Source organism: Carettochelys insculpta, chromosome 23 (genome assembly GCF_033958435.1).
Source record: "Carettochelys insculpta isolate YL-2023 chromosome 23, ASM3395843v1, whole genome shotgun sequence".
Lineage (NCBI taxonomy): Eukaryota > Metazoa > Chordata > Testudines > Carettochelyidae > Carettochelys > Carettochelys insculpta.
Genome location: NC_134159.1, coordinates 3,340,877 through 3,356,252, shown reverse-complemented (window position 1 = coordinate 3,356,252; position 15,376 = coordinate 3,340,877). Strand labels below are relative to the sequence as shown.

The window sequence follows — 15,376 nt, the reverse complement described above, 5'->3', positions numbered from 1 at the left end:
GGGCGGATTCTCTCATGCTGCCAGCACCAGGTGTTGGGCGCTAGCACCAGCATCTGATATGGGGACGGGGAAAGACCCTTCATGACAACTCACAGCAGCTTCTGCCCTTCCAGCGACAGCAGCGTGTTACTGGGCCATGTTCAAGTCTCCGCCTGTGGTAGTGCTGCACCAGGGTCTTTGCGGCTGGCGTGCTGCAGGTTAGGGAGTGAAGTTCATGGCTCATCCCCCCATTCCCCTGGGCTAAACCCCAGTTCCCTGAGCTCAGCCTTCCCCACACCTGCTGGCCCAGGACAGACTGCTTGGGACTCCAGAGCCCTCCCTGTGCATGAAGGCAGCTCAGGGGCCAGTGACTGGAGGCTGGGGGAGGGAGCAGCCCCTCCTTCACCTAGCGCCCCACAGCAGAGGCGGCTGATATGGCAAGGATTCAGGCACCGGAGTAAAGCAGCATGTGCTAGAGTAAAACGCAGCACCTAGCACAGGGACAGGGCAGTGCGCACTGGGGCCAGGCCAGCCAACCTCTCATCCCAGCAGAAAGAAGCTGCCGAGCCAGGGCAACTTTTCTCCCCTTCAAAGTGCTGCACTTGCTCCTGTCTTGGTGCATTTATGACAATACCAGATGAAGAACAGAGCCCTGCAGCACCCACCAGCAGCCACCAAACCCTCCATCACTCCAGTAGTCTGCACCTCTACCCAGACCGCTGCCGCTTGCGAACAAAAACGTCACTCAGGATCTGCAGCAAAGGCCTCCCTAGAATGAGGGGAGCCAGGTTCACTGCCCCTTTCACAGCCACCAGCCCACGGCATCCTGAGTGGAAGCAATTAGGCAGATCTGGCACCAGCCACAGCTTTCCCAGCCCTGTGTGCTGCTCTGAGTCTCTGCAAACCCCCAGGGAGCTGAGCCCAGTGCTCTGTGAGGCCCTGGGCTTCCCACCCTCAGCCAAAACACTCCCCGTGTTTGTCTGCAATGGGACAAGATCCAGGCTGATTTGCACAGGGACGGCATGGAGCTCTGTGCAGGCCAAGGGCAGAAAGCAGAGCCCTTAAAGCCAGAGGGGCTGCCCAGGAGGGGAGAGCAGCCATCTCTGTGGCCCACCCATTGACGCTGTCTTTCAGGCCTCTGCATCGGCATCCCTGGCTCCCTCCAGCAGAATTAGGCCAGTTTCAAGAACAGACCCTCTGCCCCCCGCCCCCAAGCCAGCTCACAGCAGAGCTAACAGTGCCGAGTGGAGCCTCGCTCCTTGGGAACTCCTGGGGTGCCTGACCCTTCTCACGCAACCCACTGCAGCCCCAGGAGCGCTGACAGCACGGCACACACTGACCGCACACACAACCCAACACAACCCCTGGGCGCCGACAGCACGGCACACACTGACCGCACGGCACACACTGACCGCACACACAACCCAACACAACCCCTGGGCGCCGACAGCACGGCACACGCAGAGCCCGTGGGGCGCTTTGACAGCGGGAACGCCTGGGCCGAGGCGCGAGCAGGCTGCAGAGCACGGCGAGAGGTGCGCAGCGGTTCAGGTTCTAGGGGGAGGCACCTGGGAGTGGAAAGAGCAGCACCGGTCCCCTGCCCAGCACCTCTCAGGGCTGCAGCATCTGTTCGGCTACAGGGCTGAAACCGAAGTCCAGGGCCCCGGTGACTGGACTGCAGCGCCGGCTCCAAACAGGACCTGCCCAGGCCCAGGCCCTCTAATCTCAGCCCAGTGGGAACCCAGAATTCTGCCCCTTCCTCCGAGACAAGCCCCGTCCCGGCCCTTCAAGCCACAGCCTGAGGGCTACCCTGCCGAGCCCAGCGCTCCTGAGGGGTCGCAGGCTATAGCCGCAAGACAGCACTGCCCTGCAACACCTGCCTGGCGCCGGCGGCCCACCCGGCCCCGAGGGCTCTGCTCCATTGACGGGGCACCCGCCCAGCCGCAGCACCCGGTGGACGGAGAGCTCTACTCCCAGCCCAAAGCCAACAGAGGCAAGCGCAGGAGTTCTGTGGAAAGGAGAGAAGTTGCAGCAGGTGGGACGACGGGGGCGGCTGATGGCTTCCTGTTGCTTCCCTGCCTCCGGGAAGTTACTAGAAAGCAGATGTCTCCTGGCAGCCAGGCACTGCTCCTAGCGGAAGTGCTGAATGCGAGCCAGCAGCACAGTGGGCAATGCAGCCAGCAGCTCTCCAGCAACCAGGCCGGCAGCTCTGGCCCCTGTAAGGGCAGGGCCCAGGGAGACCCCACTGGGAACCGCCCTGGGCTCCAGGCAGGGAGCAGCTGCACAGGCCAGGGCCCTGCTCCATTCACTAACAGGCACTTTCAAACACCTGGAGGATCTGGCCCAGACCCCCAACTCCCAGTGTGGCCAACAGAAGCCAGATGCCTAAATACCCAAAAGGGGCTGGGCCTCAGGGCTGAAGCTCCTGCAGCCCCCAGCCCCTCACCAAGCCCGGAAGCTGCTGCAAACAGCAGGTGGGCGCCACTCTCCCCTGCCTTGCCCTGGTCCCTCCAACAGGGCTTGCAGTGGACTAGAACCGCAGGGAAGCGGGTGGTGCAAAGAGAGAGGCAGCAAGGCCTAGGGGCAGCCATGGGGCTGGGGCAGGGAGCTCCTGTCCGCCCTGAGAGCAGCAGTAATCAGATAGCACAGCAAAAAATGAGTTAACGGGCTCCTATACAGGGCAGGGCTCGGCTGAAGCAGAACACTCCCAGCCCACCCGGGCAGCAGACAGAGCCATCCTGGGAGCCAGCTCCAGACTGGGGCAAACTTGCCCCAGGAACCACGTCCCACCCCTCCCAGCCCGGCTCATCTCTGGTCTGTCCTTACCGATCATAAGCACAGAGCTGCTTCCTCCAGAGAGCTCCCAAGGGCCCCAGCCACTCCCTCCCCCTGCACCACCTGGGGGGAGGAGAGGGTCACATCCGCTCCATGACCGGAGGGCAACCAGCTACTAGAGTCGGGAGGGCAGGAACGAGGCTGTCTAGAAGGGAACCAAATAGCGTCCCCTGGTTCCAAGCCAAGGATGGGGAGTCAGCTGCTAACAATGCAGGCCTGGGCACTCCTGGATGCTCCCAGCTGGTCTGACATGGTAACGCCTCAGTAGCTTCTGGACCAACAGAAAACTGCTTCCCAGCCTCCCACAGGATGTCCTCACCTTTCTGAAAGCCCTGGCCCCTCGGCTCCCACAAGGAAGCCAAAATGCACACGACCTTCCTATGGGGATGACCCTGGGGCTTTCGTGGCGCTCTCCTGCTTTTCCTTTTCAATCAGCAACTACAATTTGCAGCTCTCCCTGCTGCGACGGGGTGCCTACCCCCAGCCCTGAGGCCAGCACCCCACTCAGCACACAGGTCTGGGAGACCAGAGGTAGTGCCAGGAACCTGCCGACACATCCCGGACAGGAGACAGTGGCACAGGAAGGAGATCCCAGCAAACTCTGGCAACAGCAGTGAAGCCCCATCTGACAGTTGTTCCCACGGCATGTTCTCGCAGGGTGGTGCACGACAAGCAGAGCAGGAGAATAGGGTCAGAGCTCCTAAGTTGTAAGTCCCGGGCAGTCTCTGACTCCCTGCAGGCCAAGCAGCTCCTGTGCCTCACCCACACGGCAACACTAAGCTGGTAGAGCAATGCAGACAGACACGGTCACCGTCAGCCGGGCTTCCCCTGGGTGTCCACACGAAGGGTGGGAAGAAAACACCACACAACAGACACACCACCTCCCTCAGGCTCGGGCCTGCCCTGGGACCTCAGGCTTGGATACTGCGTGCCCCACAGACTGTCTCCCATGCAGCCAAGGGACAGCCAAGGAACCAACCCTTGCCACCTGAGAGCTGGCAGTGCCCAACACACAGGGGACCCATCCAGGCAGGGCACTGTGAGCCTTCTGGGAACGGAGCAGACATGGTTCAGAAGTGGGGATTGGCTTTACCGATGCCCGACTTGCAGAGAAATCCCCCTTTGGGCAATGACCCAGGAGTCACTGGTGCAGGGGCACCACTGAAGCCAGGACTGCACCAATGGTTTTGGCTGGTTTGCTGGGATCTGGCTGCATTCAGGAGCCACAAGGCTACTCACTCTGCCCAGGATGCACTGCTGCAGCCAGCCATTCGCCCCCGCCCCAGCCCAGCTGTTTGCGCTGCCGGACAGGAAGGTCTGTGTGGAGCCCTGAAAACTCTCTTCCCCACTGCCTCGCCCTCAGCCAGGAATCCCCAAGCCCCTTACACAGCCGGGCAGGGGAACTGTCTCTGCCTCAGGGCCCTCCCAATGCCTTGATGAGCAGTGACCCCAGCAGGAGGCGGCTCAGCCCAGGGCCCCAGATAAGGTTCCTGGATAACAGCCTGCTATGCCCCTGGCACTGGGGTACCCAGGCAGCTCCTGGCAGGAGCAGGGACTGTGTCTGCCCAGAGGTCACATTGGAATACAGGGGCACAATGGCCTCAGCCGCCACCCCAGCAGCCCCCTGCATGCTTTGCTGCCACCGTGCCCACAGATGGGGTGGGGAGACTCATTCTCCTTGTGAGAGCATCACCTGAATCTCCTGCGCATCTCTCTGCACAGACAGGGCTCCCTTCTGCCAAAAGGGCCTGGGAATGCCCAGGTGCCAGGGTCCCCACCCTCCTGCCTCCTGGGACTGAATCACTGCGCGCTCATCCTCGTGTAGGAAGGAATCTGTGGGGTGGGGCAAAGCCAGGCAGACTGAACCAGCAGTCACTAGTGGTTAATCAAACACGAACAGCTCTAGCCAGGAGCAGACCCGCAATCGGTGATGCGGGCAGACTGACACCCCTCTGCTCCGTCTGAGCACCAGAAACACACACCCCTAGACAGATCCATACACACGCCCACTCACACCAACCAGAAACACACCCTTAGACAGATCCATGCACACGCCCACTCACACCAACCAGAAACACACCCTTAGACAGATCCATGCACATGCCCACTGACGCCCAACAGAAATACACACCCCTAGACAGATCCAGAACACGCCCACTGACACCCCCCAAAAATACACACCCTTAGACAGAGCAGTGCACACGCTCTCTGACATCTCCCAGAAATACACACCCCTAGACAGAGCCATGCACACACGCCTCAAAATACACACTCCTAGACAGAGTCAGGCACACAACTGCTGACACCTCCCAGAAACACACACCCCTAGACAGATCCATGCACACGCCCACTGACGCCCAACAGACATACACACCCCTAAACAGATCCGTGCACACGCCCACTGACGCCCAACAGAAATACACCCCTAGACAGATCTGTGAACACACCCACCGATGCCCCCCAGAAATGCACACCCCTCGACAGAGCTGTGCACACGCCCAGACACCCACCAGAAATACACTCCCCTAGACAGAGCCATGCACACGCCCAGACACCCCCCAAAAATACACACCCCTAGACAGAGTCAGGCACATGCCTGCTGACACCTCCCAGAAACACACACCGCTAGACAGATCTGTGCACACACCCACTGACACCTCCCAGAAATACACACCACCAGACAGATCTGTGCACACACCCACTGACACCTCCCAGAAACACACACCTCCAGACAGATCCAGGCATACACCCGCTGACACCTCCCGGAAACACACGCCCCTGGACAGATCCATGCACACGCCCACTGACACCTCCCAGAAACACACACCCCTGGACAGAGTCATGCACACGCCCACTGATGCAGAACTGAAGGAAGAACTAATTTTTCGGCTTAGGTGCCTAATCCTTCCCTGGGGCAGTGCAGGCTCTGACACGGGCTTGTGCCTACCTGTTCCTGGGACTGCCAGGGGCCTGCAGGACCTCAGCTTGTGCCTGCCTGCAAAGACCCGCTCTTATGGAGCCTGTGTTGCAGAAGAATAGCTGGAACATGCAGACCCCTGGCTCCACCCTGTCCCACCAGCTGCCCCCAGCCTATCCCGGAGTCCTCCTGCAGACCAGGAGAGCAGCTCCCAAACGGAGCCGTTCTCCAGGACAGATGGACGGACAGTGGTCTTGCAGGTGCATGCCAGCCAGGCTGTGCCTCTTACCAAGGACCTCAGGAGAAACACCCAGCACATCCAGGTCCAGCTGCAGAGCACCCAGGTGGCTGCAAAGATCCCACTGATCCTGGATGTGCTCACTGGCAAAGTACATCTGCGGCTGCACTACGCAACCCTCTTATTGGTACATCTTCCCCCAGACCCATTGGCACCCAGAGGACTATCACTGTAAGAAGGGCGCTAATGGCAAAGTGATACCAAACCTAAGCTCTGAGCCATGCAGCTGTGCTGGCAGCACATAGCCTACCCCAGCCAGGCAGGGCCTGCCCCCTTCCCTTTGATTAAAGGCACCAGCAGCACACCCATGATAGAAGGAGCCTGTCCAGGAAACAGGCAGGGAGGGGGGGGTTCTGCTTTGCATCAGGCCCTCCCATGACAGCAGTGACCCCTGCAAACACTGATGCTATGGCAACGGCAAGGTACGAGGAAAACCCACCCACCCTGGTTCTCTAGCACGCTCCTTGGGGTCACCGCCTGGCAGGGGATTAAGGAGCGGGGCTGCTCAGCCACTTGCCTGGTGTTCAGCTCAGCAGGCGTGAGGCTGGAGGCCTGGGGGAAGTCTGGGATTTGGACAGTCCCTTTGTCCTAATTGGGGCAAAATATCGAAGCGTTTTGTAGAAGAGAAAGGTCTGAAAAACGCCCGTTTGGAAACCTCCACACACCAGCTTGGACCATCACTGACTCGGGTCAGAAAGGAGCACACCCATAAGCATCCAGTCTGATCCCGCACAGGCCACAGACTCTCACCCGCGCATACCTGCAGGAGCCCCATGACCTCTGGCCAAGTTACTGAAGTCCTCAGATCAGGCTTTACAGACTTCAAGTTCCAGACAATCCACAGTTCACACTAGTTTAAACCTGCAAGTGACCTGTGCCCTGTGCTGCAGGGAAAGCCCCAGGGACTCTGCTAATCGGATCCAGGGAAAATTCCTTCCTGACCTCAAATCTGACCACCACTTAGACCCTGAGCACAAGCAAGACCGAGCAGACAGATACCCTGGAGCGGATTCCTGGCGGCAGGGAAAGGCTACCTGGAGCCTTCCCGCGCTACCTCCATTCACCAGTGCCTTTCCGCACAACGGGTAAAAGCCCCAGGAGCGGGACACAGCAGTGAAGAACAGCCATGGTGCTGGGGTGTGCAGAGGTGGAGCTGTGTCGCCTCGTTACTGTGCAGCGCCTCCCCTTGCTAGGGGCGTGTAGCATACACTCTTTGTATGCCACCAACAGGGGTGAGCGAGGGAATGGGGAGCGACAGCGTTTCAGCCCCAAGTACTGGTTCTCCTTGGGAGGACTGGCTCGCTCCTTTCTAGGAAAGCTACATGGATTGTAACTAGCCGCCCTTGGCGATAAGGGTGAATAATTATCCTCAGACCCATCCGTTTCCGGAATGCCTTTCATTCCGCTGCTCCTTCTGAAAGCGCCAAACGCACTCCTACATGCATGGGGGGTGCTGGGCAAACAGCCTCAGGCAGGCCGGAGAGACACCTTTAATTAGCCTCCCTGGCCAGCGTTCAACTCCCCTCCTACCCCCAGACCCTTTCCTGCATCCCAATGGCCACCCAGAGCTCCCATCGGCGCCCACACTCCACCGCATTCCCCGTCCCCCTCCATTAACAGAAGAGTACCTCCCTTGGCCACTTACCAAAGTTCTTGGAGTGCCCCCCAAATATAAGTGCCCACCCCAGTACTAGGCCATCCACCCTACCAAGAGGAGAGGCTCTCCTTTGGCCTGGAAGTAATGCAGGCTGGCCTGCAGTCACATCCCAGCCACCCGTCTGTCCGCTTCATGAACAACCCAGTGCTGCCTGCCGGGGCCCTAGCACTGGCTCCGTCGGTCCGTCCCTGCAGAGCCTCCCTTTCTGGATCCCCCGAGAGAAACAGGCTTGAGGGATGTAGCAGGCCAGGAGAGGTGTCCCCTATTCCCCCCCACCCCCCCCCCCAGGATTTCCAGCGCACCCCTGGCCAGGCCTGGCCTGCACACGGCGCTTGTGTCGGCAGTGCCATGTCGCTAGGGGGTGTGACTGTGCTAATGACACATGTTGGCCAATGTTCTCTCTCCAGCTGCAGCTTCTACAACAAAGTGCGTCCCGCCAGCAGAGCTGTTCTCTCCACGCAGGAGCAGCCACCCTGCTGCCAGCCCCCTGACGCCACTCTCACACACGGGACTGGGTAGCGTTGTCAGCCCCCCAGCACAGTGCAAGCACTAACTGTGGTAACAGACAAGGCCTCTGACACCTCAGCCTAGCTGAGAAACACGCCAGGGCCCTGCCGTGCTCGCAGCCAGGTTCCCGCACATCCATCCTTACCACAGCCTCCAGCTGGCCCCCTCAGTTTGCCCTCACAGCTACCAAGCAGGGGTAACAACACTCCCCACACCCGGTTCAATCACAAAGGACCTGTAGTTGCCGCTGAGTCTGTTTCAAACTACCCTTGCTCCCCTCTGCGCCCAGTCGCCTCCATACAACTGCCAAGCTGCCATGCACAACCTGCAGAGGATTCCCCAGGCAGCTGCCAACCCCTCCCATGACACAAGTGTGACCCACGGGATTGGCATCGATCAGCCCCTGCCCTGGTTAGTTCCATCAGTGCAGCCTCCAGAATGACAAGACCACAACTCCAAGGCCCCAGTAACTCTCAGACAATCTCTTTTTCCTCCAGTGAGGAGAGAACCCTTGGAGCTCACACACACACACACACACGTCACTGAATAGCCTTGGGCTGAGAACCAGTCCCTGTACGGTCCCCCTGGAAACACCCCACTATGGATAGTTCCCTACCAGCAACTGCAGCCTGAGATCCATTCCTTAGCCCAGACTTAACCCATCTGATATGGCCTGCGATGGTTTTGCACGCTCCTAGGTGGCTGGTTTTTTTTAATTGGAATGTCTGGCAGGGCTAAGTCCTTACAAAATTCTAAATATATTCAGTCAACACAGTTGCCTTTTATCAACCAGACGTGTATCTTGTCAAAGAAGGATATCAAGGTGGCGTGTGACGACCTATTTTCCATGAAACCACGTGACTAGTATTAATTATATTTCCATCTTTTGATTCTGTTAGCAACAGAGTTCTGTGTTCGCTGCTCCACCGTTCTGCCTGTCAAATCCCTGGGACTGAACCTTCCCAGAGGTGAGCTGATCTTGGCATCTGTGCTGTTCTGCGGTGGGCTGTGACCCCAACTCTGCGCCATCACCCAGGGAGACCACAGGGTCAGGCTCAGCAGGGCAGGCAGATGACTCAGTCTGTGATAAGTTTGGTCAGACTGCCCAGCATCACAGCCCAACCACACACACCGAAGGGAAAGGGGAACCCCAGACCAGCTACATCTTCCCCCCCCCACACACACACCCAAAAAGGGGAGCCCCAGCACAGCCCCCATCCCCCCAAACCAGGGGGCAGGGGGAGACCCAACACAGCTCCCAGGCTATCTGATCTAATCTTTAAACATTTTGTTGGAGCAACATAGCGTTTCTTTGAGCCCCTGCAAGCTTACTAAAGGTAAAAAATCAGCAGGTCCAGAGAGCTCCCCAGTCAACTCTTTTAAACGTCTGGGGTGCAAGTTCTCTGGCCAGGCTGATTTTAAAACGGGTAAGTTTGGTAGATGCTGCTGCTGCACATCTGCTCTCGTTACCTTTGGAGAAGTATTTCTACCCCATTGCATGCAACAGATACATCATCCAACCTGACTGCTAATACCGGACAGAAACACGTATTGAACCTTTCTGCCTTTAATGCATCATTATTGACAGCTGTGCTATTTCCACCTAATACTGCAGCCATACTATTTTTAGGGTTCCCTTTGTTCCTGATACATTTTGAACTGGCCTCCTTAGTATCCTTAACTCTCTGTTACAGCTATGAGAAGGATCCCTGTTGCTTCTCTTATCAGCTGCCGGCAATCTCTCAGCTTCTGTTTGATATTCAGCCATTTACCTCCCCACCCCCGCCCGCCCTGCCACACGCACCCAGGCACTGATGTGTGTTTTATTGCTCTTAAATTTCAAACGAAATGTGCGGTCTTTTTCACAACAGAAATACTATGACTTTTGGAACACCTTGGAAAGTGTTCTTAAACAACTCCCAATTTCCACATGCGCTTCTGTTTACATTTTCCTTCCCAATGTGTTTCCACAGAAGCGAGACACAATTATGAACCATTCACCCAAGTGTATGTAAATATGGATATTATTATTGGTGAGGACAGCACGCTGGCTTGCTTTCCACAAGGGATCTCAAAGCACCTTAGAATATTAATCAGTGAGACCTCCCACAACAGAGATCCGTATTATTTCACTTATTTTAAGATGGGGACAAGTGACTTTGCCAATGACAGAGAGTAGAGACACCAGCAGTCTCATCTCCTAGAAGATCATCCCTGACCTAACAACCAGACAACACAGTTTCCCATAAATATGCCCGTTGGAGAAAAAGAAGAAACATCCAGGAGTCTCTTGCAGCTGCAAAGGGGTGTTCGGAGGGGAGTAACACTCAGGAAGCAGCGGCTGTGGAGGTGTCATTCGGACATATGGTGGAGGGAGACGCCTGCAGAGCCTCCAGCATAAGGAAGGAATCTTAATGCTGATTTGCAGTGTCAGTGGATCTGGCACACATGCTCAGCCAACTTGCTAGAGTGGAGGCAAGTACCAGGGGGATCTACCAACAGCCCAGCGCGCACAAGGCAAGGGAAGCTAGAATGGATTAGACACAGGCACTGAAGCACAAACGTCTGAGCTTCCTACACTGGCCAAGAGAGAGCCAAGTCTGACAAGGCAGCTGCAGGGACACCAGCATGCCAGGCTTAATGCCATGGAACAGAGCGACTCTAAGAGGGAGGAGAGAGAAACAGCACCCAGAGCCGTCTGAGCCCACCCTCGCCCTGCCCTGCCGGCGTTCAGCTGGGGAGCAGTCATTATGGATTAGGCTTTGCCCTGGGAGAGGCAGAGCCAGCCTGGGCTGGGAGTCACCTGCATGGACATGACACTGGGTTCTTCGTGACTAGACTCTGTCCTGCCGTGAGTGCAGGGGACTAGATGACCTCTCAGCACCCCTTCCAGTCCTATTATTCTCGACAACGCTGCATAGAAGCAGTGTGGGGCCACAGGCCGCACCCATGACTTCCCTGATGGGCACTAGACATTGCGTGACATCTGCCACCAGGCACTCCACTGAGGAGCACATCGGTGAAGTTGGCCTGGATGGGGCAATGTGAAAGCAGCTCTGCCTCTGGAGAGCACAGCCCCTGAGCCATCCGGCTGAGAGCCCCTCTCCCTGCCCCGGGCATGTCTGAACTGCCCCCACTGAACGCCACAGAGATGCAGCTTACATAGCACCAATGCACACACGACCCTACCAGCACAGGGCCCACAGGAAGCCCAGAGAGGCTGATGGAAAACCCGCTCCAGGTTGCATTTTTCTCATTTTGCCCCCACAACTGTTTCAGACTCCAGAGTCCAGCTGATTTGCTACTCTCTTCCCACCCGCACACCCCAAAGCTTCTCTCATTCCAGCCCCCAGGCAGCCCAGCACCCATTCCTGAGCAGGGCAGTACCTGCCTGTGCGCGTCCTTTCCCCTCCAGCCCACTTCCTCCCAACACAACCCCCCGAACGGCTCCCAAGGCTGTTAATCACCCTTCACCTGGCAGCACCACCCCCAGCCCCTCTCGGCAGGACGGCATGGGGGCTGGCAGGGAAGGGACCGCTGGCTGTAGCTTTGCTGAACCAGGACAGGAGCTGCGAATTAGAGATATGTTGAGACCCCACAGCCCCAATGGGTCAGGTGGGGAAACGCGGTTCTGACTAAAGGCAATGCAAAGGAGCAAGCGGAGGGGGAGCTGGCCACTCAGCCTGAGCTCCGGTTTCATCTTCATGCTCGGGGTGATGCTGGCGGGATCTTTGAGAGGAGCCTGAGATGAGGTCCAGCAACATCCTCCCCCAGAAGCTGCCCGTTTCCCCACTCTGCCCCCATGGGAGCAAAGCCCCCTTACTGGGGCACAGGGCTAGCACTTATTGGTACCTTGGCTACGTAAGGGGAAGGCGCTGACTCCTCCCTCTGGTGCGGGGGGCCTGCGGGTGGGTGCAAGATGGGCGCTCTGGACAGGCAGAGCGTGATGCCAAAGCCCAGCTGCAGAAATGCTTGAACACAACTGGCTGAAGAACAGACACACCTCCTAGGGACAGGCCTCTCTGCCTGGTAGAGTAGCATCTGCTGGGAGCCCCTGCTGACCCCCAGACACTGGGCAGCGCCCAGGGAAGGGGGATGCTAACATAAGGGTGGGTGTGCAGCCTGGCTGCCGTGGGGCTGGGCAGTTCAGTGAACGGGACAAAAGTCCCCAGAGACCAGCATGTTTTTGCATCTCCACCCAACCAGCCACTGCTACAGCACTGGGAAGTCGCCCATATTAGGTGGCGTTTACGGCTCCTATGGAGGCAACCTATAGACCAGGCAGCACCACAGGCCTACTGACCCCTAGCCCCAGCTGAGGGGCTTGCAGCAGGCTCCTCTCTGTCCTAGAGAGGTTGCAAGGGGGGGTGGGGGCCCTGAAGCATCAGCCAGCCCCAAAGCACACCCCACACTCGTCCTCTCCCAGGGCTGCTGTCGCCTACGCAGCAGCCACTCCTGCTGTAGTCAGCAGCATCGGGCCTGGCTAAGCTTTGCAGGAACGCTGCTGTCAGCCGTCAATACCGCCATTTGATCAGGCCGGCCATCCTACGTGGACATGGATGTTCCTACAAACCTACTCATCTCCAGATAATGAAAAACATGCTGGGCTCGTCTGAACAGCAGGGCCGGCTAGTGCTCTCCGCTGCAACGTAAATAGTCCTGTTTGTGCCAAGCTCGCATATTGTAAATACCTCTCCCCATAGCCGGCCAACCCATGAGTCATCCCCTAAAACTCCCACTTAATAACCAGCGCCTCTGGCCTAGCCCACACCAGCACATGCAGAGGGTCTCCCGCAGGCTTTACAACCAATCCCAGTTGTGTCCACCCAAACCTGGCCATCTGCCAAGCCGGGGAACCCAGCTGTCTTTTGCCCCAAAGACAAGTCCCATTCGCCGCCCTGGGGCGAGCCAGAGTCCAGCGAGCGCTCGCCTCTCCGCCCCAGAGGCGAACCAGGGCTCTGTGCCGTCGGGATGTCCCTGGGCAGCAGGGCCTGCTGGCTCCCTGTGCGGAGAGTAGCACGAGGGCAGACGCACCCCTCAAGCAGGCCGAACCCCACCTCGCTCCATGCCCAGCCGCCACCTCTGCACATGGGCTCCTGCTGCCGCACCCGCCGCATGCTCCAAAGGTGCCCAGTTTCTGCTTGCTCCCTGCCCGCCACGCAGCGGTGCTTTGTGCCAGGGCTGGGGAGCCAACAACCGGGCAACCAGGGGGCACAGAGCTGCACACAGCCCACACCCTGGGTCCCCACAGGCTCCGGCAGCCAGGAAGGTCCCAGTCTGCTGCAGGCACAGGCCAAGCCCTTCGCCAGCGCCAAGCTGAGCCCAGCCTGGGCAGCACCAGGGCTGAGCATCCCCAGGGACCGCACAGCCTCCAGCCAAGGTGCCCCCAGCCCTAGGGGGCAGCAGCGGCCAGGCCGGGCAGCGGGCAGCGCCGGCGGGGGCACTCGAGCGTCCACACGCTCGCTCCAGCCCCAGGCCAGGTGTGGGATGGGGCAGTGCCAGGCCGGGCCGGCAGCTGCAACCCAGGGCCCGGCAGCCCCTGCTGGCCCCAGCGCGGCCGGCTGCGCATCCCCCGGCTCCGGGCCCGGCTGCAGCCCTCGCCGGGGGCGCCCAACGCCGGAGCCGGCCGGGCACTGCGGCGAGCCCCGACCGTGCCGTGCCGAACCGAACCGAACCGAGCCGAGCCGAGCCCGGCCGCACTTACCCTCCACGGCGGCGAGCAGCGGCAGCAGCAGCAGGAGGAGGACGCCGGCGGCGGGCAGCAGCGCCATGGCTGGCGGGCGGACGGGCGAGCTAGCGGGGCAGCGGCGGCGGCTCCATGCGGCCGGCCCGGCCCGGCCCGGCCCCGCGCAGGCAGCTCACACACGCGCCGCGCTCGCCGCCGAGTGAGCCATCGGGAGGGAGCGCGGAGCCGGCCCCGCTCCGCCAGGCTGGAGCGGCCCACCGCCCGCGCCGCGCGGGGGAGCGCCGCCGCCGCCCCGCCCCCGGCCCGCCGCGCCCCCGGGCCGGGCCGAGCCGAGCCGAGCCGGGCCGCGCCGAGCGGGCGGCGCAGCCGGGGGGGATGGCGCTGGGCGGGGCGCCCCTCCGGCCGAGCGGGGCCGGCGCCCCCCGCCGCCAGTGGTATCTCCCGGCGCGGGCTGTCAGTGCGGCCGGGCCCCGCCACCTGCCGCCCGGCCCGGGGATCCCGCTGCCCCGCCCCGCCCCGCCCCGCCCCGCGGGCAGCCCTGGGCCGCGGGGGGCGATGTGCGGCAGCGGCGCTGGCCCAGGTGCGCCCCGCGCTGGGGCGGGGACGGGCTCCAGGGGCGCCCCGGGCTGGTTACCGCGCTTGCCCCTTGCCCGGCTCCCCACCGCGGGCAGTGCGGGGCAGCCGCCCAGGGCCGGGCTCATGGGGAATCCCCCCGCTTGCCTCCAGCCCCTGGCCCCCGGTCGCTAGACTGGTGGGGTGCGGGGCGCCCGCCCTGTGCCTCTGAAGGTAGCGGTGCCAGTGAGAGGCAAGGCAGGGACCCAGCTGCGCCGGTCGCAGTCCCGGGGTGCTGGGGGCGAGCAGAGAGCCCGAGAGCTGAATTTGACCCCAGGGGTCAGCATGGCCCAAAAGCTGCTGTGGCCTTGATCAATAGCGTGTCCTGCCTCATTCGCGCTGGGGTGAACCTGGGCCAGCTCCCCCGTGTCCCGGTCCCTACCCTGGATCTGCAGGTGTGAGCAGGAGATTGGGGTCAGGCCCACTCCCGCCTTGGCACTGTGGTACCTGGGGCTGGCAAAATTATTCTAACCTCTTGACCAGAAACTACTGCGGCCCTCAGGGGTTCCTGCCCCCCACCCACCCCCCAAAGGTCGGTTGAGGGGCTGCCGCCCTGCACATTTCTGCCCCTGTTCCTCCAGGGGCTGTGCTGCTCTGGCCACTCCTCACCTGGGCCCCATTGTGATTGGCATTGTCTCAGTCCCTGCCCCGGAGGAGCAGCCCAGACCCAGTTGCCCTGCAGCTGCTTTCCCCAGCCTATGCCACTCCCGAAGCCTGACTCCCTTTATCAGCCCCTCGCTCCCCACATTGCTGTTGGGCTACCCAGAGTGTCAGTAAGAGTAGTCCAAAGCCAGGTGAGCCCCCGCCTTGTCTTACATGAGTTCCTCCAGCAGCATCACACACGTCCCCCACAATCAGCAGTCTGCTCCCTTCACAGCAGCACCA

General features: G+C 60.3%; 1 protein-coding gene across 3 annotated transcripts in view; it reads right to left on the bottom strand.

The window, feature by feature from the left end:
• The window catches only part of EPHB2 (EPH receptor B2), a 224,150-nt gene extending 210,040 nt beyond the window's left edge, over window positions 1–14,110 (bottom strand). For all 3 annotated transcript variants that reach the window (XM_074975904.1, XM_074975905.1, XM_074975906.1), the window contains exon 1: window positions 13,898–14,110. In XM_074975904.1, coding sequence (XP_074832005.1) covers window positions 13,898–13,964 — 67 coding nt within the window. In that variant the 5' untranslated portion in view covers window positions 13,965–14,110. The remainder of the gene's footprint in view (window positions 1–13,897) is intronic.
• Window positions 14,111–15,376: the final 1,266 nt, after the last annotated feature.